Source organism: Rhineura floridana, chromosome 18 (genome assembly GCF_030035675.1).
Source record: "Rhineura floridana isolate rRhiFlo1 chromosome 18, rRhiFlo1.hap2, whole genome shotgun sequence".
Classification (NCBI taxonomy): domain Eukaryota; kingdom Metazoa; phylum Chordata; class Lepidosauria; order Squamata; family Rhineuridae; genus Rhineura; species Rhineura floridana.
In genome coordinates, this window is record NC_084497.1 from 28,182,622 (window position 1) to 28,209,252 (window position 26,631).

General features: G+C 46.8%; 1 protein-coding gene across 3 annotated transcripts; it reads left to right on the forward strand.

The window, feature by feature from the left end:
- The first annotated feature begins 38 nt into the window (after positions 1-38).
- On the forward strand, positions 39-24,338 carry CLCN6 (chloride voltage-gated channel 6). Of its 3 annotated transcripts, XM_061602042.1 has the most exons (23): positions 39-231; positions 3,340-3,399; positions 4,974-5,039; positions 5,771-5,836; positions 6,298-6,364; positions 7,109-7,215; positions 8,487-8,613; positions 9,484-9,551; positions 10,534-10,592; positions 11,324-11,456; positions 12,107-12,220; positions 13,266-13,432; positions 14,145-14,271; positions 15,556-15,685; positions 16,471-16,624; positions 16,732-16,891; positions 18,468-18,574; positions 18,770-18,956; positions 20,479-20,636; positions 20,993-21,149; positions 21,806-21,913; positions 22,045-22,170; positions 23,719-24,338. In XM_061602042.1, the coding sequence occupies exons 1-23, from the start codon at positions 151-153 to the stop codon at positions 23,797-23,799; spliced, it is 2,610 nt and encodes an 869-aa protein (XP_061458026.1). In that variant the 5' UTR covers positions 39-150; the 3' UTR covers positions 23,800-24,338. The 3 variants fall into 3 exon arrangements, with proteins under 3 accessions (XP_061458026.1, XP_061458027.1, XP_061458028.1); XM_061602043.1 differs by lacking the exons at positions 6,298-6,364; positions 7,109-7,215; XM_061602044.1 differs by lacking the exons at positions 5,771-5,836; positions 6,298-6,364; positions 7,109-7,215.
- Positions 24,339-26,631: the final 2,293 nt, after the last annotated feature.

Here is a 26,631-nt window from a genome sequence, read left to right on the forward strand (position 1 = left end):
AGTCATGAGTGGTGCGTTGCGCCTGCGCGCCCACTTTCTTTCCCCCCCCTCCCCGCTTCCAGGGCTATAGACGCGCTGATTAGGGCGCATGTGCACGGGCCCTTTGCTTGGGCTGCTGGTAGACCTGGTGGTGGTCTTTCTAGGAGAAAGATGGCGGCGGGTTGTGGGGCTGGATCTTGCTGTTGCTGCTGCTGCTGCGGGGAGAGGGAAAGCCACACCCCAGAGGAGCTGGTGAGTCTTGGGGAGGGGGCAGGATTGGTACAGCTTTGCTGGACCCTGTTGCCGTTGTTTCCAGTGCCAGTGGGTTAAGTAGCAAAGCGGGATGTCTCTGAGCATGTGCAGAGGTGCCCCCCCATTTTTCAATGAATCGCTGCAAAACCCTCCCTCTGCAGGGAGACATTTGAGGTTACTTCTCCCAAGCTATAGTTGGGGAGGGGGTGGTTGCAATGAGGGAAGACCATTCTGTGCATACTCAGGGGCACCACTTTTTACTTTGTTGTGACTGTAATGTTCCGTCCTGGAATGCATATCTATGAATGGGGATGTTTCTATCCATGTACTGAGTGCCTTTCCAATGAGTCACTGCAAAACCTTTCCCCTGCTGTAGATAGCTGAGGTTATTTGGGGGTGGAGGGAGGATTGCAGTGACTCATTGGAAAGGGAAAGCTACTCTGTGCATGCCCAGAGGCACCCCTCTTGCTTAGTTATGATGATCATCTTCTGTCCTGGAATGTATATCTAGGAGTGGGGATGCTTCTGTGTGTGTATAGAGTGCCTTTCCAATGAGCCATTGCAGTGGTACATATTTATCTCAGATGTATAAGTAGAGGGTTGCATCCAGTTTTAGTTCTACTCAGCAGACCCATTGAAATGAATGGATGTAACTAATAGAAGCCCATTAATTTCAGCAGGTTTACTCTGAGTAAGTAGAATACAGCCTATTATCTCAGATGTATGAGGTGGGGGAGGATGGTTGCATTATCTCATTGGAGAAGGAAGGTCACTCTGTACTTGCTCAGAGACATCCCCACTGTGGTGTTATCTCATCTTCTTTATCTCTGCTCTAGAATAGATGTGTGTGAGAGTTCTTACATCTTAGATTTTGGGGTGGGATGTCTACAGCATTTAATACAGTAACTTTAATCCTGCTTCTGTTTTACCAGCCGCTTGTTTACAAATGTATGAAATTTCTGTGGCGGGCTGCACTCTGATAAATGGTAAACTCCCTCTGAATACCACTTACCATGAAAACCCTATTCATAAGGTCGCCCATAAGTTGAAATCGACTTGAAGGCCGTCCATTTCATTTTTTCATGCAGTAATAGAAATATGTTCAGTGTTTCCTAGCCCAGAGGGAAACTTTGGAGAACTGTTATATTTACCAGTCAAAAATCAGTTGACACCTTTAAATGTCCAAATGTCATCTGTGTTTTTGTCAAAATGCAGGTTCATAACGGACATTTCTGATGTGAACTGTTGAATCTCTCACAGTTTTAAGACTTGTTGGAAATGGCTGACATTCACCAAGGCCACATCCGCCACCATACATTTAAAACACTATGATACCACTTCAACCAGTGAAAGCTTCCTCCAAAGAATCCTGGGGACTATAGTTTGTTACAGGTGCTGAGAGTTTTTAGGAGAACCCGATTCCTCTCACAGAGCTACAATTCCCAGAGTTCCCTGGGAAGAAGGATTTATTTGGAAACTACTCTGGGGAAACCTTTAAATGTGCTGTCAATGTATGGTTTGCATGCAGCCCCAGAAACTGAGTTGGAGTTCAGTGGTGAGTTTTGGTTTATAAAGACCTCCTTATGTGAGCCACAGCCTAATGAAATCACTGCATGATTTATGATGATGTAGGTGATGCAGTGCAGTGTGTATTGGGAAAGGAACAGGGATGCAAAGTGGAAAGCTTCCCAAAATTTATTTTTCCATAGAAAAGTTTCCATTTCATTAAGTCTGTTAATTGCACTCATTTGCAACAGTGATAGCTATTAAGTAAGCTTGGCTAAGTTTCAATGCCTTTGTCTTTGTTTACTAAAGGCAAGTGAAATAAACATGCTAAACTAGAGTGAGGATAGGTTGGCCAATATCAGATGTTGCTGGACTCCCAACTTCCGCCATTTCTGATGATTGGCCATGCTTGTGGGGGCTGATGGGGGTTGGATGCCAACATCTGGAGGGCCCCAGGCTTTTGAAGGCTTCTTTAAGGGCAGGACTCTCTTTGGATTTGGAATGATGCTGGTGATGTCACATCCAAGGCAGCTCTTTTATCCAAAATGCAGACTGGAGTCCTCTTCTGTGCATCCGCCGCTTTTTGTTTCCACGGCAGCCACGCCTAGCCCCTTCCTATCTGTGACATGGATCCCTTTTTGATTTAGCAGAATCATTTGTAGTCCAGTTATCCTAACAATATCCCCCTGCCCCGTCTTTTTTAAGAACAGTATATTTTTATTGTGCTTTTTAATAGTGTAGAATAATATAAATAATAAGCAGTTGTATATTAAATATTATTTTTTTATTTATATGATAATATCCTATTGAAAACAAATATCCTATAAATAGCGAAGAGATTTGATAATACATTTAAAATACTGTTAGAAAGGTATTCTTGTTGTTGTTATTATTATTATTATTATTATTATTAAGGCATTTGCGTCCTGCTTAATCATTAGCATTTATAAGCAGTGTACATAAAAATGAACCATACAGGGAATAAAAATTCATCATAAAACTAAACAGGAAACTGAATGCTACCTTAAAATGTCTCCTGGAGTAAGAAGCCAACTGGTGTCTTCCAGATGTTTTGGACTGCAAGCACTGGCTGGGGCTGATGGGAACTGTAGTCCAAAGCATCTGAAGGGGGCACCAGGTTGGTGAAGGCTGATTGAGTGTATTATCTGTTGGGGTGATAGTATAATTGTGTCTATCTTTGTATCAAACATGAATAGCATTTTATTATCTCTTCGTTGCTTGTTGATCTCCCAGTTTTATTTTTAAATTGAGGCTTTTTGGGAGATAAAAAAAAAATTTTTTTTAAATTGAGGTTGGAGGAGTTGCCTGATTTTTAGGGGGCAGTGTTCCTTATTTGTTTGAGGGGGTTTCTGTGTATTTGGGGCAGACTGAGGATGTCTGCCTTTACCTGTTTGGGGGGGGGCAGGTTCTCAGTCTTGCCAGTTTTTCTTCTGTGAAATGGGTGTTCTGATTTCCCAATGTATTCCCAGGCCTAAAAGGGTTGGGGAGCCTTGGATTAGCACAGTCGCAACTAGTAACACTTGAAAAAAATTGTGGATGAACTTGACTTCCACTTGCACTGAGATTTGGATTTGTTTGCAGACCATCCTTGGAGAAACTGAAGAGGAAGATGATGAGATTCTCCCGCGTAAGGACTATGAGGTGAGAGGCGGCAGTTTTGTCAAGTAGGTGCCTAATCACACAACTGAGTGGGGATTAAGTAGCATGTGCTTACATTGAGACGTCGCCTGTGAACATGATGCATCATACCCTTTTCATGTAGCATTAGGTAAAAAGAGCATGACTGTTCAGGAAGGACTAGCCTTGTAGACTCTCTAGTTGCCTTGAAGACTCTCTAGTTTGCCTTGAGAGGGAGTGTGTGTTTTGACAAATGTTGGAAGGTTCAGGACAGACAAAGGGAAGAACTTCTTTGCCCAGTGCATCGTTAAGCTATGGCATATGCTCCCGCGAGATGCAGTGACGGCCACCAAATTGGATGGCCTTAAAAGAGGATTATTCGTGGAGGGTGAGACTATTAATAGCTACTAGTCACAATGACTATGCTCTGCCTCCATTGTTTCAGGCAGTGTGCCCCTGAATATCAATTGCTGGGAATCGCACATGGCTTCCCCACCCCAGAAAAGAATTGTGGGAACTGTAGCTTAACCATCACAGCGCTACAATTCCCAGCGACCTTAATGAACTATAGTTCCTGTGATTCTCTGGGGGAAGCCATGTGCTTTAAATGCGTGGTTTGTATACAGCCTGACTGTCCTTAGTTAATCTGTGTCCTGTGTGAAGAAGTCCTTCCCTTGTTTGTCCTGAATCTCCCACCATTCAGTTTAATGGGATCACCATGTTGGATTGCATCTTTAAGGGATGAAGTAAAATGACTATTCAACCTCTCTGGACCATGCATCCTTTTATACAGCTCTATTATGTTCTCACTCTGTCCCGCCTTTCCCCCTAAGCCAGCCTTTCCCAATCTTTGGGTCCCCAGATGTTGCTGGATTACAGTTCCCATGAGTCTTGATTGGCCATTGGCCATGCTGGCTGGGGGTGATGGGAGTTGTAGTCCAGCGTCATCTGGGGACCCAAAAGTTGGGAAAGGCTGCCCTAAAGTAAGCAGCTCCAAGCATAGATTTTCCTTGTAGGGAATATGTTCCACCTCCCTGATCCCTTGGGTTGCTCTTTTCTGTAAGCTTGCAGATAAATCAAGGAAAAATCCTTTAATAGCCCCTAATTACTAATGCACAATATTTTACTATCTAGCTTACCCAGCTTGGTTCACTTGATTGTGGCAATGCTGTTGCCCCAACTCTCGTCCAGTTTCAAAAAACTCCCCTTTCCTATTTACCAGCCAGTTTCTACTCACCCCAGGTGAGAGTGGCTGTTTCCAAGCCTACTGAAGACTGCTAAACTACGGCCAAGCTTAGCCTCTTTGCTTTTGGAAAAGAAGTAGTACTTAAACAGGGCTGAAGAACCTGTGGCCCGCCAGATGTTCCTGGACTACAGCTGCCATCATCCCTGCCGATTGGTTATGCTGGCTGGGGCTGAAGGGAGCTGGAGTCCAATAACATCTGGAGGGTCACTGGGTCTCCATCCTTGCCTTAAGCACTGAAACCTATATATGGAGTAAGCCATTTCTGTTAGAAAATGTTAGTGTGGATTTAGTGGTTTTCTGTACCATCGGTTGTGTTCTCATGCTGTTGCCTGTGTACCTCATTCTCCACCAGAGTTTGGACTATGATCGTTGCATCAATGAACCCTTCTTGGAAGTCCTGGACAGTCTTGACAACAGGGTAAGATGGTGAACGAGTGCTCAGGTCATGGGAATAATCCATTGCGGTTGCGGGTTTTTGTGTGTGTTAAGCAGCAAACTCAGGGCTCATCAACATGGTGCCCATGGGTACAGGAGTGCCCTTGAAGTCTTTTCCCTTGGTGCCTGTGAAGCCTCTGAGCCTCCTTCTATTCACTTCCACCTTGGTCATGAGCTGTTGAAGGAGGCTAGCATGTAGAGCTGAAGGAGGAAGTTAGGAAGAGTGGCGCTCTTTCCCACTTCCTCTTTTCAGCTCTATGGGCTTCTCCAGGCTCAAGACTAACTCTGCTGCATCCTTCTTTTACTCAGATCCCTTGGAATTGTGAAGAATGTGTTTGTGTCCCCACTTGCCCTTTTTCTGTCTTGGGGAATGTGCGTTGATCCAGTGACCAGAGGGTGAATTGAGGTTCCCCAGCCCTATTACAGTCGTTACGCCAGCTCCTCAAAACCAGACCTTTTGACTGAGACGTTGCATACTTGGAACACTGATGATTTTGCCATAAATGTGCACGTGAGGAACAATAAGAAGGTTTAGAGATCTGACTCTTTTTTCTTACATAGAGGACACAAATTCACCTTTAGTGCTAGATTGTGTATATTTCTTCATACAGTGAATCGCTTTACCCTGTATTGATGCAAACACTGTGTGGTGTTGGCCCATCTTTTTCCAACCCGTGTCTGTGTGTTTCTTTTCCCTTCCCCCACCCCTTGCAGAATGGCCGGCGGTATGAAGCAGTGAAGTGGGTGATGGTTTTTGCCATTGGAGTCTGCACAGGGATGGTAAGGCTGCTTGCGTCTCTGATGAAGGGCAAATGCACGCATCCTTGCCATTTTAAAGCCTGACACTGATTTTATGCCTTCTACGTTAAATTTTACCTTTGTAGTCCCTTTAGTACCACTCCCTATATATATGTATATATGTGTGTATGTATTGTATTTTATTTATTTTAATTTATTTTAACGTTTTTGTGATTTTATTGTTTGCAATTTTATTATGTACGTGTTTGATTTTATTTTTGTAAGCTGCCCTGAGTGCCCTATTATAGGGTAGAAGGGAGGGATAGAAATATTTTAAATAAATGATAATAAATTTTCATTAGATGCCAGTTGGGAGACTGGTGCATTGGGTCAAATGCCCGATGAGCACCTATCTCTGCGGTTAAGCATGGTGTGTGTGGTGTTGATTGCTGGATGTAATCCACCAGAATCTCTGTGACCGCTGTCTTCCTCTTCTCTCGCAGGTGGGCCTCTTTGTGGACTTCTTTGTCCGGCTCTTCTCTAGACTCAAGTTCCACATCGTGCAGAGCTGTATCCTCTCTGGGTTTTGCCGTTTGGGCGGCTCTCCATAATGTGGGAACGGCTGGGTTGGGAGGGGGAACTCCAGGAGACGTTCTGAGTGTTGATCTGAGACGTCTCGCTGGCTTTGATGGAGGCGCTTCATTTACGTAGCCTGCCGTACCCCTTTGTCTCAGGGTGGGTCGGAGCAATTATTATTATTTAGCAGTTTCTGGTCTGTAAGATCCTCGGGGCAAGGCAGTGAGGTCTTCACTGTCAACATAATAAACCTCAGGCCTAGGAACAACATCCGGCCCTCCAGGCCTCTCTATCCGGCCCTTGGGACTCTTCCCCAGGCCACGCCCTCCTTGAGTGTTTTTGCCTGGCTAGAATGTGCCCTTGAATTCTGATCATGCCTCTTCCTTGCCTGGTTGGAGGATGGAGAGAGGCGTGTGCAGAAACAAGAGTGTGTACAAAGGTAAATTTTGCATTAGTTGCTCTGGCCCTGCCCACCACTGGCATTTGGCTCCTGGAAGGTTGCCTAGAAAGGAATGTGTCCCTCTGGCTGCAAAAAGGCTCCCCACCCTGTAACATAGGCAGCCTCGCTGTGCCTGTTTGCTTGGCTCTGTCCCCACAGCAGTGTAAGCTGAAGCCATCATTATTTTTAGGAAAGTAGGAGCTTCTGTTGTGTGGGTCAGCTGGGATACGGCAGAGGGATCTTCTCAGTGTAACACAGGCAGGCTGGCTGTGCCCATTTCCTTGACCCTGTCCTTGCAGCGGTTGAGGAGTGCAGCGAGAAAGGGTGCCTTGCGGTATCCCTCCTGGAGCTTCTCGGCTTCAACCTGACCTTCATCTTCCTGGCCAGCCTCCTTGTCTTGATCCAGGTAACGCTGAGCAGCCAGTTGGGCTGTTGAGTTCTCATGTTAATCTTGCTGCAGACGGCTCTTCCCTACACGAACCAGTGTTGGTTAAGTCATTTGTTAAGTCACTGCTGATAACTCATGAAAGGAGAGGGAGAAAAACTTAATTGCCTTCCAGGTTGCAAAAAGATTCCTTACCTGATCACCTAAGGCGAGTACGCACCCATGGCAGCAGGGCGAGTAGTTACAAGCTTGGACTAAAGGAGCTGATGGCTTTGAGCAATGTTTTTAACTACCACTTTGCTCCAAGCTTTGTCCACAGACGAGCACTCATGCGATTCTAAGTGTGTTTGTGTGGTCAGAAGTGTGTTTCTGTGCATGCACACATATACCTCTTGACCCTTTGGCTGCCTGTGTCACAAGTGTCTCACCTCCCAATTTATTTTATTTAGAAGATTTAGATACTGTTTGATCAAAGAACTCTCCAGTAAAATAAAACACAGCTAAGATCTGCAAACCAATTGAGAACAAATAATACTTAAGACTAGTATCATTAAAAACAAAAATAAAATCAATTTTTAAAAGTATTTTATTATTCCAGTTGTATCCTGCCTTTTCTCCCAAGGAGCTCAAAGTGTTGTATGTGTTTCTCCCACTCTCCATTTTATCCTCCCAACAACCCTGCGGGGAAGGCTGGGCTGAGAGGCAGTGACTGGCCCAAGGTCACACCCAGTGAGCTTCATGGCTAAGTGTGGTTTCGAATCTGGGTCTCCAAGGTCCTAGTCCAACACTCTAATCACTTCACCACACTGGCATATAGATAACTAAGCTATATGTTGGGATAGACTTGCTCAAACCGAAAGGTTTTCAACAGGCATCTAAGACAACATAGCCCAGGTGCCTGCGTAACATCAACTGGCAGGGTGTTCTAGAGCACAAGTTCTGCTGCCACACTTCAGGGTTGACTCCTTGCAGATGCAGACCAGACATTGTGTGCCACTTGCAAAATCTGCAGACTGAAGCGATCAAATAGATGAGTATTTGGCAAGGTGGTCCCTTTAGTCGGGAATTGGTGTCTGCAGCCTTCCAGATGTAGTTGGGACTCCCAATTCCAATTAGTCCTAGGCAGCATGGCTGATGGCCACAGATGATGGGGCTTGGGACTCCAGCAACATCTGGAAGGCCACAGGCTCCCCACCCCTGCCTTGAGTAAACTGGTCCAAAGCTGTTAATATACCAATAGCAGGATCTTGAATTTGACGTGGTAACAACATTCAGTTCTGCTCCCCTTGTAGCCTGTGGCTGCCGGATCTGGGATCCCAGAGATCAAATGCTACTTGAACGGAGTAAAAGTGCCTGGGATAGTCCGGCTCCGGACTCTGGTGTGCAAAGCTCTCGGGGTGCTCTTCAGCGTCGCTGGAGGTAAGAGTGCTGGTCACTGTGGTATTTTCCCTCTTGACCGTTTCCACATTTCTTTGTGATGTGTATCATCATCATCATCTGCATTAACTAGCAGCCTCGTATCCAGCATTGCTCAGGAATTCTAAGAAACCCATAAATCCTTGCCGTTCTAAAAGGTTCAGTCCGCCACCTTGATTCAAAATGGCATCCAACTGTATCCATATGGAGACAAAAACCTGCTCTTTGATCCCAGGAGCCATCAGGCAGGATTTGCTTATGGTGGTATCTTAAGAGGTGTCTAAATGCATGGCAAACAACTTTCCAGAGCATATAGTAGATTATATTTGTCGCTTTATTCATGAAAATGTTTGAAAGTGACTTGCAATGTAAGAACAAGGAACCTAAACCAAAATGAAAGAACAGGAGGAAAACAAGAACCTGAAATGCTTATCCATAAATATATGTAAAAAGGACTGATCTGATCCACCCCACTAAAAAATGTAATTTGTTTTAAACTGCTCTTAACAATGTATTTTATATTGTTGTGATCCACCTTGGGACCTACTAGTGATGAGCGGGTTATAAATTTACTGCTACTAGTAATAGGATGAGCACAAAAAAAGAGACCACAGGCATATCTAATTACCCTCCTAAAGGCCTGGGCAAATTCAAATGTTTTAGACTGGTGTCTAAAAGCTGACAACAACAGCGCCAGGCATGTCTCCTTGGGCAGAGCATTCTACAAGCAGGGGACCACCACTGAAAAGACCCATTCTCATGTCGCCACCCTCCGCATCTCCCTTGGAGGGGGCACACGGAGGAGGTCTTCTCCTTCCAGCTCCCAGATCTGGGTGGTTTTATAGGGAGCTGATGGATTTGTATCTTTCCCAGGTCTCTTTGTAGGGAAGGAGGGGCCCATGATTCACAGTGGCGCTGTGGTAGGAGCCGGTTTGCCTCAGGTGAGTTCTAGAGCGAGGTGTGTGTGTGTGGTTCCAGTTCGTTTTGGCTATCCAACAGAGCCAACAATTCCTCCTTGAAAAGCTGCAGGAAAATGCTACTGGGACATGGCTACAAATTCAAGCTACACAAGTGGCCCCTGCAACAACTTGTTGCAGCATGGAGTGTTCCCTGTTCAGGATTCTAGCAACTCCGTTCCATTTCCCTTCCTTCTTGGTTTTCTGTGCTCTCTCTCTCTCTCTCCCGCTGCCCCCGTTACCCATTGAATAGGCACAGTCTTCACTGGATTGTTTTAAGGATTCTCCCACCCTCTAGTCTTTTAAAAAATCTATTTTGAACTTCCGCAAACCTTGACGTGCCCCAAGCCTGCAGATCTCTCTTTTGTGCGTGGGTCGTGCTGATTTGGCAACGTGCAGTAAGCAATGGCCCTCATAGTGTGAACATTGTAAATAGAGGGGGAAATGCAAAAAAAAGAGAGAGAAAAAGCTCAGTTGTGTAATGTGCATAAATTATGCAAGTTTGTGTAGTTTATCTTACTTTGCCCAGTTCATTCTCCTTGGGGATAGTCCTGGGGAGGATTTTGGCTGTTTCCTGAAGTTATACCCTGTTGCCAGTGGTAGTCTTGCTCAGCTAAGATCGCAACAGGGATCTTCCCCACCCACTTTCAACTCTGTCATGCAAAATCACAGGAAGTGAACTAGTCAGAGAGAGAGTTCAGCTTCTTGGAAGGAAGAACAAGGCTGCAAAATGCAATTCTACAGACACAGCTCCTCTTCTTGGAATCTTAAAAAAGATTGTGTTTCTGTTCATAGAATTGCATCTTGCAGCTTTATGCTTCCTTCCAAGAACCTGAACTCTCTGCCTAGTTGCTGTGCCATCACTCTTCCTACCCCCAGCTCCGCGTGTAGTAATTCTTGGTGGAGGGGAGCAGTCATTTATCATCCTGTTTTGTATCTTAGAATCTTTATTTCTCTCCCCCCCCAGTTCCAGAGTATCTCTTTGAAGAAGATCCAGTTTAACTTCCCCTATTTCCGCAGCGACAGGTACAGTACTTAAAACAGGGTGAGGGATTTGGGGTGTGTGTGTGAAGGAGTAGGACGTGCTATGCCAAGAGGCACATTTTCAGACTTGTGGTTTACGCCACGCTTTGGAAGTAGGTAAGAGGTGCACACCAGTGGCAAATCACTGGCTGGTATCTGGAGAACAGCCTGATTTAAAAACAAAACAATACCATGAGACCAGCCTGATTGATGCTGAATGAGAGAGCAATTCTCTCACATTGCTCTGCACTGCTCTTTAAATGTGCCTATTGGCAAAAGCGTGGCTATTGGCAGAAGAGCTTTCAAACAGCCTTGCACAGCACTTTGAAGTCCCGATAGTTGGGGCTTCAAAGCGCAGCATCATCTGACGTTATTAGATATGTGAAGGCCCAGAAAAACTGGAGGGGGGCATTTTTTCTCAGTTCTTCCCCCAAAATTTTCTGCTTTTTCCCCCAGGCCTTCATATCTCTTGTCACGATGATGTCAGGTGATTGACAGATGGGTGGCCATGCCCACCTGTCAAATTTGGCCCTCCAGGGGCAGAGAGATAAAGATCTTGCCCGCCAGCCAGAAAAAGCTCCCCACTCCTGGTTTAGATGGATATTCTTTTTTTCTTAACGCACGTGAGAGGAGCTGACGCACCCTCTCGCCTGCCTCCTTCAACCCATCATGCTCTCTGCTGCTTGTTGTTCAGAAACATCTCCTGTCCGTTCCCTGCTTCTCTCTTTTCCTAGGGACAAAAGGGATTTTGTGTCTGCGGGAGCCGCCGCTGGGGTGGCTGCAGCCTTCGGGGCCCCGATTGGGGGGACACTCTTCAGCCTCGAAGAGGGCTCATCCTTCTGGAATCAGGGCCTGACGTGGAAAGTGGTAAGGGCCAAACACGGGCAGGCCTTGCCTGGTGGTGGGGAAATCATCGGTCAGGGAGCTAGTTCGCAGTTCTGTGGGGCCAGCCACCCGGTCCCAGGAAGTCAAAGGCTAAGTTCTGTAAGCAGAAGCCGAGAGCAAAACAGTCCCAGGCAGCCTTTCCCCAGTCTGGTATCCTCCAGATGTTTTGCATTACAATTCCCATCCCACACGCATCCCGCCCCATAGAATGCTCTCCCCAGTGAGGTTTGCCAGGCACCTTTGCTGACATCTTTTTGGCACCTGGGAAAAACTTACCTTTTTATTTTCCCCAGGCCTTTGATAAACTGAGTTGATTTTGTTCTGTTAGGGTGCAAGTTCCAAATTTTCCCACCCTGGGGTTGTTTCACACATGTGTTGTTTTCTTAAAATGAGTCCTGGAATGAGGACTATACCACATTACAAAGCAACACTGAGGACTATATTGCATCACAAAAGAACATTAACACTCCTGCTTCTTCAGACGCATAATAACTTCCAAAAGTTTCCCACCTAAGAATTGTTTCGCACAAGTTTTTATTTAAAAGTGAGGTTGCACTGAAAACAAGTCTCGGGATGAGGACTTTCCCACATCACAAAAGTTCAGCACCTGTTGGGTCTTTTTTCCTTTCCAGCTCTTCTGTTCCATGTCGGCCACCTTCACTCTGAACTTCTTCCGCTCCGGAATCCAGTTTGGAAGTTGGGGCTCTTTCCAGCTCCCGGGGTTGCTGAATTTCGGGGAGTTTAAGGTGAGCAACGCTCGATGCTTCTGCCTTCCCCCTTTTATCGTTAGGAAAAAATAACACACGCCAAGTGTTCTTGGCTTCCAGGAAAGTACTAGCAAAAGTGATAAATGCCGCTTGATGTATGACAAAATCACCTTGTCAGTTATTCTTCTGGTGAACCTCTGTCCAAATGTTGCCAGACAGTTTGATAAAGAGAACAAGGGGGAAAGCCTTTCTTGGTCGTTCACTGAGTGAGTTCCAGCTCCACAGATTGACTTGGTTGCCTCAGGGTCTCGTGAGCGGGTTTTGCTGCCTAATATTTATTTATTATTAATTATGTTTAGTTATATTCAGTTTGTTAGCCGGCTAACACAGGGCAGGCGACTTGAAATTGAGTGTAAAAGCACACAAAAATTATGTGCTGATTATTCTGATAACATTATGTTGAATTATTGTATTTTATTTATTTAATTTCTTAGTTCCCTAACTCAAGGCAACTTACAATCGATATGTACACAGTCTTGTGGGTTATATCTTACTCGAGAGTAGACCCATTGAAATGAATGAAACTAAGTTGGCCATTTCCATTAACTTCAGTGGGACTACTCTTGAGTAGGGCTAGCACTGGATGTACCCCAATTTGCGGTGTTGTCATGTATAAAATTATTATGAGGTGTTGTTATTTCTGTATTAGCCTCAGGGCAGATGACTTGCAATCAAGTTTAAAAGGATACAAAATTATGAAAGTGAGCCATGAAAATTGAGCAACAAATCAGTCCATAAAAACATAGATCAACACCAGCCTCTACAGAAAACAAAACTAACCAGCCAGCCAGAGCGAACACTTAATATGCATAGCCTTGAGTTCTTTAAAAGTGTCTTGGGCCAGAAATGCACGGATCCATCCATCCCTTCTCCAGGGGATTTGGCCTCTTTTTTTTTTCACCTTGCATCAGGGTCTAATTTTTCCACCCCTTGAACACGTAAACAGTCGGACCGTGAGACGCCCTCCGTGTCTGCATAAGTTCCCCTCGGTTTGCTCATCGATTTTCAACCTTGCTGCCTCCAGTGCTCGGAGTCGGATAAAAAATGCCACCTGTGGACTGCTGTGGACTTGGGCTTCTTCATCCTGATGGGGATCCTGGGGGGCCTCTTGGGAGCCACCTTCAACTGCATCAACAAGAGGCTGGCGAAATACCGCATGCGGAACGTCCTGCCCAAACCCAAGCTGGTCAGGTACCTTGCACCCCTTTTTCCTGCCTGTCCTTCGCTGCTCTGTGTGTGTGCGTTTGCGTTTGCCTGGCTGTTAGTGAAGAACAGACCCTGGGGGAGAGTCTAAACATGCTCAACTTTGGAACTCCCTGCCTCTTGACATCGGGCAGGTGCCTTCGCTGCATCCTTTTCAGCACCTGCTTAAAACATTTTTGTTTTACATGGCCAGACGCGCAGAATGCTGGCCATGACTTGGAACCCTTTTGTTTACTGTCGCTTTTAATCATCTCTTTGAATGTTTTTAAATACCTGTTTTTTTATTGATCACTTTAGTGGTTTTTTTAAAAAAAAAAACACAGTAGAACTACTTAGAGACTGTATTACAATCAAGCATTATATAAATGTTGTGATATAAAAATATATAGAGGCAACAGCTGTCCATCCAGGCAAATAAGGATTATTATCGCAGGTCTAGAACATTTTGCAGCCAGGCAAAAGCATTTGAAGAGGACTTGGAGAGAGTGGAGAGAAAATCCTAGAGGGTCTCATTTAGTTTCTGGGCCTCAGATTTTCCATCCCTGGGCTATCCTAAGGCACTCTATGGGGGGGGGGTTCCCTTCTATTGCTGCAGCCTCCAAGGTTGCAGTGTGGCTGGGCGGACAGCAGAGTGCAGCAGTGAATAGTTCTGAGTTGTGGAATCCCCTTGCATGCTTTTCTTGCCTCTTTTCACTTGCAGAGTCTTGGAGAGCCTGTTGGTGTGTCTAACGACCACCCTGGTGGTCTTTGTCGCTTCCATGGTTCTAGGGGAATGCCGGCCGCTGTCTTCCGCCAACCACGGGGACAACAGCTCTCTTGGCCAGCAGGTAATTGAGAGAGTCTTGTGCCCTTGCTTGAAGAGAGGAGTAGAAAAACCTACGCTGGTAGGTGTCCCCTCCACCTTTGGTTAAATGCACCTCTGTTGCTCCTTCTATTTCCACCATGCAGGGTGTGAGTGCCGTTGCATTTTTGGCCAAATTAGGCACCACCCGCACAGAAGAGGGAGATTACTAGCAGACTTGGGCAGGAAAATAGGAAAGCAAGGATGGGGGATGGGAGGGCAGGAATCCCAAATAATCTCACTCTACACTGCAGCATTTTGTTGTAGCCCTCACTTTTACATAATTAACATCAATGAATACCGTTAGTGGATTGAGCTGCAGTGCACCGATGCTTACATCCATATTCTAATTTATGCATTTTGCAAGAGAACCTTCCAACTCCAAACTTTTTTTTTCTGGTTCCCTGCTTTTCCCAGCTTAGAGAGACTGCCTAAATTTCCAATGGAAGCTTCCAGGAGTATTTTTGTAATGTTTTTGTTTTGGTCTGGTTTCTGGCAGCCAGAATTAAGAAGAAACGGGGCAGTTTTAATTCCCCATGGTATTTTTTAAATGTTTATTAAATGTTAAAACACCACGTCGAATTAAGATTGCCCCCACATGGGAGAAGAGCCATACCTTGGGGGTAGAACTCGGGGGCTCCTGCTAGAAGGAAGGGCGGGATAGAAATCAAATAATAAATAAACATCTGCTTCGCATGTGGATCCAGGTTCCAATGCTGGCAGCATCACCAGGCAGGGCAGGAAAAGATTCCCTCCTGATACCCTGGAGAGCTACTGCCAGTCAGAGTAGACAGTACTGAGCTGGATGGATCAGTGGTCTGACTTGGTGTAAGGCAGCCTCCTGTGTTCCTATTCAATAATTTATTCAGATCAATGAGGACTAGAATCTTGCTTTACTTTAGGGGATAATCTGCAGCTCAGTGGTAGGCACCTGCCAGGTTCAGTCCCTGGCAGCATCTCCAGGAAGGAGCAAAGAAAGCCACTGCCAATCAGCATTGACAATACTGAGCTAGGTGGAGCTGCTCTGTTTAAAGTGGATTTCTAAGTTCCTGTTTTCAAAATGAATATCTCTCAGTTTTTGGGGGGTGGGAATTGGATTGCCTAGTGGCATTAAGATGCCCCCAAATATCAGGATGGGCAAGTCTGGAAATCCAACCCCCTTCTTCCCCCCCCCCACCTGCCAAAAAATCCCCACCTTCAGCATCTAGAACTGAGTTGGGTTTCTGAAAGCCACGCTAAAACGTGACCCTGAACTGTTGTTGCGGGTTAGGACTCTTCCTCTGACGAAGTGAATTCCAGCATCAAGGCGTTCTTCTGCCCCAACAACACTTACAACGACATGGCGACGCTTTTCTTTAACCCGCAAGAGTCGGCCATCTTGCAGCTTTTTCACCAGGAGGGTGAGTGGAATGAGAACACCTGGGCGGGATGGTGGCGATAAAGCAGAAAAAAAGGGTGTGCCGGTTTCTTAATAATAGCATCCCTGCTCTTTCTGATGTTCAAGCTGTGAGTGGTGCTGTGTCAATGCTTGTCCTACTCACTGAAATTAATCAACTTCAGTTAGCAACGTCCATTAATTTCAGTGGGCCTACTCTGAGTAGGGCTAGCCTTGGATACAATCCAAGTTGCTGCATCGCCCTCGCTCATGAGGGAGCAATTAGGTTTTGGGGGACCCTAAGGTTTGTAGCAGCACAGAGGAAACCTCCGGGAAAATTGCAATACTATAAAATACAGTAGATAATGCAGATGGTCTGAAGGCACCTGAGGCCAGCTCCCTGCTGAAGCTAAGCAGGGTCAGGTCTGGTCAGTGCCTGTATGGGAGACCACCGGGGAACCATATGGAAGCCGCCTTGGGTTTCTATCAGGACAAGAAAGCCGGGTATAAATGTAATAAATAAATAAATGCAGTCAAAAATCATGCAGCATCTAGCATAGTGCCTGGCAATTGCTAACAGGAAGAAAAATTATTTGAATGGTTGGCGGGAGGAAGTTTGGGACCCACAGCTCTAGAGCAATGGTGCGCTTTGTTATCAAAAGGACCCGAGTGCTTTATGATGGCCTCTGTGGGCTGGGTGCTTCTTTGGGGGCGGAGCTCTTGCTGAATGAAGGCGTGGCCTTTTATTTCAGGGGCGGGGCTTCTGAGGGCTGCCACTCAAGCTGCCTCTTTCCCCTGTTGTCTTGGCAGGTACCTTCAGCCCGGTCACTCTCTCCCTGTTCTTTCTTCTCTATTTCCTACTTTCCTGCTGGACTTATGGGATTTCTGTCCCCAGTGGGCTGTTTGTCCCGTCGCTGCTTTGCGGGGCTGCCTTCGGACGCCTGGTGGCCAACCTACTGAAAAGGTGCCTTCTTTGCTTTCCGTGTGCGGTGCTGCGGGGTGAGACCTCTCCCTCCCTAATCCTTCTCCCTCTGCCACGCCCTGACACCCCTGTCTTCCCTCTTTTCCTAGCTACATCGGTCTGGATCACATTTATTCCGGCACCTTTGCGCTGATCGGGGCAGCTGCCTTCCTGGGAGGGGTCGTCCGCATGACGATCAGCCTCACTGTTATCCTGATCGAGTCCACTAACGAGATCACGTATGGGCTCCCTATCATGATCACGCTTATGGTGAGCCTGTTAGTTTTAGGGTAGTGGTAGTAATGCCTAATCCTTAATTCTCTCTGCCTTCCCCCACCCTGTGGGGCTTGCGGTAACTGACCAGCTGATGGGTGGGTACCGTGAGTCCCTTTGACGTCTGTTTGCAGGTGTAACTTGCATTCAAACCACACCTGAAAATAGACAAAACAGGGATCATTGATGGCAAACCCCAGCACAGCTGATCCCGGTGACTGAAGAAGAATAAAAAACATAGACACACACTCACACTCTCTCCCGGCACTTGTTGGCAATTACTGTTAATAGAAACTATATCTATACCTATGAGTGTGAAATAAGTAAACACCCAGGCGTTTTTTTAACCAATGACATAATAGTCTTGCTTGATCAGACTTGAAGGTTTATCCAGCCCAGCGTTCTGCTCCCAGCAGTGGCCACCTAGATATCTCTGCTCAAGGGTGTGCATATACATATATTGAAAGGGAGGGGATAGACATAGAGAGAGCAGGGGAATGGAGAGGGGTGTGTATACACTAATATACACACAAGGACAGCCAATGTGGTGTAGTAGTTAGAGTGTCAGTCTAGGGCAGCGTTTTCCAACTAGTGGGCCACCAGATGTTGTTGGACCACAATTCCCATCTTTCCTGACCATTGGCAATGCTGGCTGAGGCTGATGGAAGTTGTGGTCCAGCAACATCTGGTGGCCCACTAGTTGGGAAAGGCTGGTTTAGGGCCTAGGACACCAGGGTTCAAATCCCCACTCTCAGCCACCTTAGCCCAGTTGCTATCTCCTTGCAGGGTTGTTGTGAGGAGGATAAAACGGGGGAGGGGGAAGGACATGCATGCCACCTTGAGATGTTTGGAGGAAAGGTAGGATAGAAATGTTAAAAACGGTAATACCTCAGCTAAGGAATCCTGAAACTCCTTTTAACAAAGGCTTTTTTAAAGGGGGAAATGACCGGCTTTGTTCTGCTATGCATCAACTATGAAGCCTGTGCTTTTGCTTCAAGGTGAAACTGACTAGCCTTTGTCTTTGCTTTGCTATCAATAAACTTGACAAGCCTATGCCTTTGCTTTAAGGTGAAACTGACAAGCCCATGTGTTGGCTTTGCATTAAAGGGATCTCTTGCTTTCTCCCAGGGCCAGGGAGGGAAGGATCCAATACATTTCATATGAGGGGAGGGGGTGGATGCCAGGTAGGCACCCTTTAAACCCCCTGTTGAAGCTGCCCCCCATCTATGAGTGGGTGTAGGAACCTATCCCTACTCTTTCCATGTCATTCCTACCTCTGGTACCAAAATTTCTGTTAAAAGAAGTAATGTCCAGGAACGCATCTACTTTGCTAACTGAGGTATTACTGTATATATTTATTTCACACACACACACAGTGTCTGTTTGTCTCTATCTTCAAGGGTTGTACAGGCGAGATCTACCTGTTTGTAACCTGGTTCAGGTCTCTGTGTTTCCTGGCGTGTGAGTTTTCTCTTTGGAGGACTGTTCCAAAAGGACTTTGTTAAGAGGACAAGAGATTCTGCCACCGCGTAAGGAGCTTCTCGAAACATCTGCTCCCCTTTCCTTTTTCCAGGTGGCCAAGTGGACCGGAGACTTCTTCAACAAGGGCATCTATGACATCTACGTCAACTTGCGGGGGGTGCCGCTTCTGGAGTGGGAAACCAAGGCAGAAATGGACAAGTAAGCCCACTGATTCCCCTGAGCTTGCATGCCTTTTTATGTTTTGCATAGGATCATAGAATAGTAGAGTTGGAAGGGGCCTATAAGGCCATCAAGTCCAACCCCCTGCTTACTGCATTGCAGGTTAAAATAGTTTGTGGCTCGTGTGTGGGATGTGTGTAGATTTTAAACCTTGTTTCTTGTTGGCGTTCCCAGGCTGAGAGCCAGCGATATCATGGAGCCCAACCTGATGTATGTTTACCCCCACACCCGGATCCAGTCCCTCGTCAGCATCCTGCGCACCACGGTCCATCACGCCTTCCCAGTGGTGACAGAGAACCGAGCCTACGAGAAAGAATTCATGAAGTGGGACCAGCTGATCAGCAACAACATCAAGTTCAAGGTGAGGCTTCTTGCTCAGAAGAAATGAAGGAAAGTATCTTCATTTGAGGCAAAAGCCGTTCTTGATCAACACAGTTCTGATGGGGGGGGGCGACTTCGGCCTTATCTTTGGTTCCTTTGGCCAATAAGAACAGGCCTTGTTTGTTTCTTTTGTTTATTTAGTTTATGTATTTATTTAATTTATATCCTGCCTTTCCTCCTAGAAGGAGCTCAGGACGACAAACAAAAACATTAAAAACATCCTAAAAACGAAAGACTTTAAAACATATTAAAACAAAGCATCTTTCAAAACATATTAAAACAAAACTTATTTAAAAACATTAGAACAAAACATCTTTAAATGCATCTTTTAAAAAAAAGAAGAAAAAAGCTTTAGACACATCTAATTCCAACGCAGACTAGAATGAGGTCTCTACTGAAAAGATTTCTTGAAAGAGGAAGGTCTTCAACAGGCGCCAAACAGACAACAGAGATGGTGCCTGTTTGGTTTTATAAATATTTATTACTATATTTACATCCCACCTTTCCGCCAAGCAGCAGTGAAGCCTATTCCCAAAACAGGTTCAGCACTTGGACAGCTCTCTGAAAATTCGGACTAAAACCCAGGGTGGATTCACTGCCCAACTGACTTCTGAGCCACCGGTCTCCTCCAAGGAGGTCAAGGTGGTATGCAAACATGGTTTTCCCTCTCCTCATTTTATCCTCGCAGCAACCCTGTGAGGTAGGCTAGGCTGAGAAATGATGACTGGCCCAAGTGGGGATTTGAACCCTGGTCTCCCAGGTCTTAGTCCAACACCACATTGGCTCTCATAATCTGCTTTTATATTACTGTTTTATGGGTTTTATGTTGTACTTTTCTTTAAACAATGCTTGTTTTGGACACTGCTTAGCTTTTTTTAAAAAAAATATTAAGCGTTTTAAAAATGCTCCTTAAATTAAATAAAAACCTGGGGTCATATCTAGTGTTGGTCCTCCTTAGAAATGACCTACTGAAATTAATGGACTTGATAGATTGCGAGCCATTCATTTCAGTGGGTCTACTTTGAGTAGGGCTTAACTGGCTACAACCCTTGGAGCTATGTTTTATGGGATACCTACACCAAGACTTTATAATTTACAGATTTTAAAAATTGATAAGATACAATTTATTTAATATTTATATATCAATCGATTGTAAAAACCTTTAAGCGGTTTGCAAAAGACATAAAAATTATTGATAAAACAGTTTAAAAAAACAAGTAATTAAAAACATCTTAAAAGAATTAAAACAGCAACAGTCTGAAAAGATTAAAACATCAGCATCTGCGTATCTGGACAGGCTTGCCTAAACAAAAAAGGTTTAAGCAGGCGCTGAAAGGAATACAGCAAAGGTGCCTACCTGATGTCAAGAGGCAGGGAGTTCCAAAGAGTAGATGCCGTCGTACTAAAAAAGAAAGATTTCTTACATGGGTGGAACGATTATTATGTGGCCTGTTCTGCGTAAGGATTTACCTTTGCCTAAAATGAACATTTCCCTGCCCCAGAAATCCAGCATCCTCACCCGAGCAAGCGAACAGCGCAAACGCAGCCAGTCCATGAAGTCTTACCCATCTAGTGAATTGCGCAACGTCTGCGACGACCACATTGCAACAGAGGAGCCTCCGGAGACAGAGGACATGTTGCAGCAAATGCTAGAGCGCAGGTGAGCGCAGGCAGGAGTGTGTCGGACAGGAAGTGGGGAGTCTTTTTTTGTCAGGCGAGGGCCGCATTCCCATCTGAGCAGCCTCCCGGGGGCCACGTGCTAGTGGTGGGCGGGGCCGGAGGCAAAAATGGGCGGAACAACTGATGCAAACGTTACGTTGGCCGTCTGTCTGGTTGAGCTGGAAGGGCCGTGTGCTCAGCGGGGCAGTGGCATCCGCTCTGGGTTTTAGTTTGAACCTCCGAGGAACTGTCCAAAGTGCTGAAACTTGGGTTCATACTTGCTTTCCTACCATCTCTCCAAAACGGTTCGCTCGATAGTTAGCTGTGGGTTATTTCGCCTCCTGGCCCATTCCCCAGGTATACCCCATATCCTAATCTTTACCCGGACCAATCGCCCAGTGAAGAGTGGACAATGGAGGAGCGTTTCCGGCCCCTGACTTTCCATGGTCTCATCCTGCGCTCGCAGCTGGTTACCTTGCTGGTGCGAGGCATCTGTTACTCGGAGAATCAGTCGGTGAGTCTGTTCCACTTGATGGGGTTGCTCAGTTTCTTCCTGTGAACGGCTCAGAGTCATATTATCATAGAGCTGAAAGGTGCCTTGAAGGCCATCTAGTCCAACCCTGTGCTCAGGGCAGGACTTGCAATGTAGCATGTCTTTACAGCATCCCTGACAAACACCAGAGATTCCCCACCCTTGAGGGGCCAAAGGGGGCCAGTGAGCTACTTCAGACAGCAGCAAGAGCAGAAATTTTCCGACTTACGGATTCTCCTGTGCCTCTCTGTTCTGGCCCACATCTGAAGGGGAAACGTGCCCACCTTCCCCCAGGAAGAGCTACGTTTTCTTTCAATGCATTGGGAATATCTTGTGAAGGATATGTACACATCTCCACTTTTGGATGATAATCTGCATGCGATCAGGAGTCTTCTCTCCTGGCGCAAAGATTAGAAAAGCGTCTTCCTGGTCCTAAAGGAGAGTAATCTTTTCCAATATTGCCTACTCCACTTTCCTCGCAATAGAAATCCAGAGTTCGTTAAGTGTAGTTGAGAGAAGAAATTGGCAGATTTTCAGGCCAGGATTTCTTGTCCCTTTGGGGGATTTCTGAAGTGGTTCAGTGTGTCGTAGGAGTTGGCCTGTGTTTATCCAACTGAGTCTCCTTTCCCGTCTTGCAGAGCACCAGCCAGCCTCGCCTCTCGTACTCCGAGTTGGCCGAGGATTACCCTCGCTATCCCGACATCCATGATCTGGACCTCACGCTCCTGAACCCCAGGATGATAGTGGTAAGGGCATGCTACAAATGAGAGAATTGCACTGGATGCGTTTCTTGCACTGAAACGCTAAATTATAAATCGTATAAATCATTGCTGAATTGCTTTTGAGGATCTCCCTGTGTCCTTTACCCCTTTGACAGGACATCACACCCTACATGAATCCGTCCCCCTTCACCGTCTCGCCTAACACCCACGTCTCACAGGTCTTCAACCTCTTCAGGACGATGGGCCTCCGGCATTTGCCGGTAGTGAATGCCGTTGGGGAGGTGAGTAGCCTGTGCGCACCGTCTTTAGGAAGAAATCTACGACATCAGAATTTCTCTACAGTAAAGCCAAGGGTTTGGACGTGAGTTTTTTTCCCCACCCTGACCTAATGATATTTGTCCCAGAGTTTACAATACAGATAGTGGAGAATCTAGAGCCGTAAGCCAAACTTTCCTGATATATCATCCACCACTAGATGTTGCTGCACTCCAGGGGGAAAAAAAACATTCTGAAATAGGCTTATAGTGTGGAGAGCAGAAAAACAATTTTGCGGTATCTTGGGAGATGATTATTGCACGAGTTAGCAGATGTACAAAGGCAAAAGGCGCTGTGTGTGTGTGTGTGTGAATGTTCTAGACCAACATGTTGCCCTCCTGACGTTTTGGACTACAACTCCCGTTAGTGTGCTGTACTCCTGGGGATAGGGGCACATCGAAGAGGGCACACCCTATGCCTGCCATGCGCCTCACCTGGTAAGGTGGTCAGAATAAAGGCGCCAACTCAACGTCTATTCAGCTATAGATCCGGTTTCGTTACAGGAGGGTTTCTTTGCATCCTCTGGTGGAGGCCTTCGTTCCTCCCAGCTCCACGTCCTTTAGCAGACCTCTGCCTCTCAGAGCTGCTTCGGGGTCCCAAGGGAGGCTCTTCCCCCAATGTGGACAGGAGTCTTCTGCCTCAGTGCCCTTGGCCAACTTAAATCAAGGGCTCCTGTGCCTCCCCAAGGTGCAAGGGGGGCTGGGTAAGCCTGGGCTGCTGGTATCTCTGCTCTGGCCACGTCCAATGGGTCTTCAGGGAACAGCCGGACGAGGGAAGGAAAGACTACCTTTCCCCAGGCTCAGCCCAGTCTCTTCTGTGTATCTCCACTGGGCTCCTTTTCCGCTTTCCCTCTCCCTCTCTCTCTCTCTCTCTCTCTGAGGGCTTTTATATCATCCCTGACATGCACGCCCCTTTCCTTCTGCCTAAAACCCAATAGCTGGGCTCCTTACCTGCCGTCAGGCCACTGATGGAGGGTGTCCCCGCCCTCCTTCTCCCACATGTGGAGTCTGCAGACGAGGTTTCTTCAGGAGTCATTCCCTGCATTTGTTATTGATTGATTGATTGATTTGATATATTTATTTGATTTATATCCCGCCCTTCCTCCCAGTAGGAGCCCAGGGTGGCAGTTTGTTGCCTGCTGGTGCAGATTGGGGCCTACTGAAGGGGCCAGGTTGCCAACAATGGACCGGCAAGCCCCTGGTGGCCCGTCACACCCAGCCGGCGCGGTTCATACTCATGCTGGAGGAACAGAGTTGTTCATCTTGCTCTGCAGGGAAAATATTCACAGTGGGCTGCGATGGTTCAGTAGAGCTTCCATGTTCAGGAGCAGTATGCCTTGGGATACTAGTTGCTGGGGATCAGCAGGTTGTGTGCCCTGCCTGTGGGGCTCCCGATTGGCCACTCTGGAATGTGGGCTGCTGGACTATATAGATCTCAACTCTGATCTTGCAGGGCCCCTCCTTGCGTTTATTCACGCTCTCGCCCTCTTTTCTCCCGCCTCTTTCCCCTTCCAGATTGTCGGTGTCATCACTCGCCACAACCTGACTCACGAGTTCCTGCAGGCGAGGCTGCGGCAGCACTACCAGACCATCTGACTGCTTCCGGCCAACTCTTCCCTTCCCTTCCCGCCTCCAAGCTGTCGCCTTGGGTCCGGCGTGGCCTCCGGGCCAGATCCGTGCACTTTAAAAGAAAGAAATGAACAAAACAACGGACAGGCTGCTTTCTCACGGAAGGCCCCCAGCCCGCCTCCCTCGGCCCCAAATGTGAAGGGAGTTGTGGCTTCTACACTCGCCGGCTCATCTTAGGGGCTGTTTGCCTGATGCCCCGGTTGGCTACGGATTGATACTGTCCCAACATTTGACTGCCCTGCCGGCACATTTTTGAGAAGAATCGTATCTACGCTGTTTTCCTGACGGAAGGGGCATCTGTCTTTCTGTGACTTCCTTCCCCCCCTTCAATATCTTGCCTTACCGTAAACCGGGCTTTACCATCACAGTTTTTTCTTTGCTTGGGGACTTTGGATTTCACTATGTACACTTCAATTTTCATTCCACTTTCTTAAGATGTTTTCCCCCTTTTCTTTAGTAAAAGCCCTGCACAGGCTTTGGGGTGCTTGATGCTAGGGGGAAAAGTATCTCCACCTGAGTGAAATTCGAATCAAGCACTTGCTCCTTACTGACCTTTCTGAGTTAAAAGTGCCCCCACGCTGCATGGTGAGAGAGAATGAACTACTAGACCGCTAAGTGTGTGTGTTGGTGTGTTAAAGGAAGCGGGTGCCTCTTTCAGTATGAGCAGAAAAGCCTTCTGGCTCAGTCTTGAGTAGATTTGGAGAGTGGAGTGCTGCAGGTTCATCCACATCCGGGATAACCAGCGCTCCTCCAGATGTTGCTGAATGACTACTATCTGGCCACTGGGACTGCTGGGAGTTTGAGTCCAGCAACATCTGGAGGGTTGCATGCCTGCTCGCCAGCATTTCCCCATCCGTTTGTGGACCTGCACCCAACAGATGTTGCAGATCAAGCCAGGCCAGTTTTCCAAAGGAATTCGGGCACAGCGCAGCCTCGACAGCCAACAATGGTTGAACCTCACTGAGAAAATCTCACTCGTCTCATGTCGAGGGCTGGGAGGTGGGGGGGCACCCTACTGTGGATGTTTTGCAGGGAGAATTTTCCCCACTCAGGCTCCCAGGCAGTATCTGCTTGGACTGGACTTCCTGCCCACCCTCATGTGCCCCCCCCCCAGTCAAAGCCTTGGATTTCTTTTAACCCCAAGGCTGTTTAAGCAGCACCCCTTCTGCCTTGCTGTGGCTGTCGTTTTTTCAACCCTCAATGCTACATCCCAAATCCAATTTTCATAGAAAGCATTTTAAACTGGCAAATCTTGCCGTGGGTGGGTGGGGGAGAACCATTGAAAAGTTGTAGCTGACACCCAGGCAGGACCAGAATTGCGTTTTTGGGGAGGTGGCGGCAGTAATAACAGAGCCGTCTGCAGCGGCTCCAGGAGCACTCAAGAGCGTTCCTGTAACTAACCGAGTTGCCTCCAGGGCTCAAGCCGGCCCATGCCAGTCTGGGCCTTCTAACAAATCCCATCCCGGCCGGCCTTCGCATTATTCCGGCAGGCTCCTGCCTGTGTAAGCGTTTGTGTCTTTGCGTTGCTTTTGCATAAATCTGTCTCTGAATTAGGAGGGCGACAGCCGTGATGCTGATGGGCTTGATAAAGCACAGTGGGGAGGTTTTGCATGCTTTGCCCTCTTGGAGACCAGACTGAGCAGCAGAGAGAGCATGCATTCCAGGAAAGAACGAAAAAAGCCCCCACACCTCTGCTTTCCCTCCCCAACACACCAAAAAAAGAAAAATTGCCTTCCGTATGGGCAACACCCTGTTAAAACCTGTTCGCTGCCCCAAGGCAGGAAGCGGGGGAGTTTTTTCCTGCCACCCCAGACCCATCGCAACGTTGTTGATTTTTGACAAAATATATCTGCGATAATCTCCGCCCGGTCATTTTTGTGCCACTGATTTGTGCTGCAGTCCAGAGTGTATTTTCTTCAACTTTCTGTTTTCCAAGAATATATTACTTGCCCCTGTTTTGGCTACGAGCGGAGGACTGACGGGCTGGCTTTGAGTTCTGGTTTCATCTACTTGAGACAGGAATATTGGCAGGTTGGGTTTCTGTTTCTTTTGTTTGCAAAGCCTGTCTCTTTGGGATATCCAGTTGTACCCAATGCTAGCCCTGCTCAAAGCAGACTTGCTGAAGTTAATGGATGGCACTAATTTAGGCTCCTCAATTTCATTGGGTGTATGCAGTAAGTTTTGGCTACAGCCCTTTGTGTCATGGGGTGTCTTTTGAAAAAGGGAAAAAAATCAGAGCCAGCGCTTGCTCGCGCTCTCACTCGCTCTGTCTGTCTGTCTCTCTCTCTCACTCACTCACTCACTCATATATATCTTTTGGAGGGTGTGGAGGGGCTTCCATTATGAGATTGCGGCTGTTTTCTGTTTCTCTAAAAAAAAAACCCTCTCCTTGACCCTTAAGGAGAGAGGGAGGAGCCTTTTCACATGTTCAAACCTTCCTCAATCCTGGCCATTTCTGGTTGCAACAGGTACCAACTCAGCCCTGTCAACCACTTTGACACCTTCCTTTCTCCGTTGGCTAGAGCATATTCAAAATACAGAACTCTTGTCTGTTCTCTCTCCCAATGATGACAACTATTTTTAAACCGCCAGCCTGTTTTAAAAAGTTGCTGAAGCCAGTCCTGAAAACGTGGAACCTCAGAGGGACCCAGCTTTAACAATACCAGTTGGCTCGCAAAACCTCGACCGCGGACGAGTTCAACATTCATTTGTGGTATCGCCCATATTTCATGTGTCTGCACCAAATACAGATGACGCATCTGTGGCTGGGGGTACGCTTGTGATTTTCCCCTCCCTCTT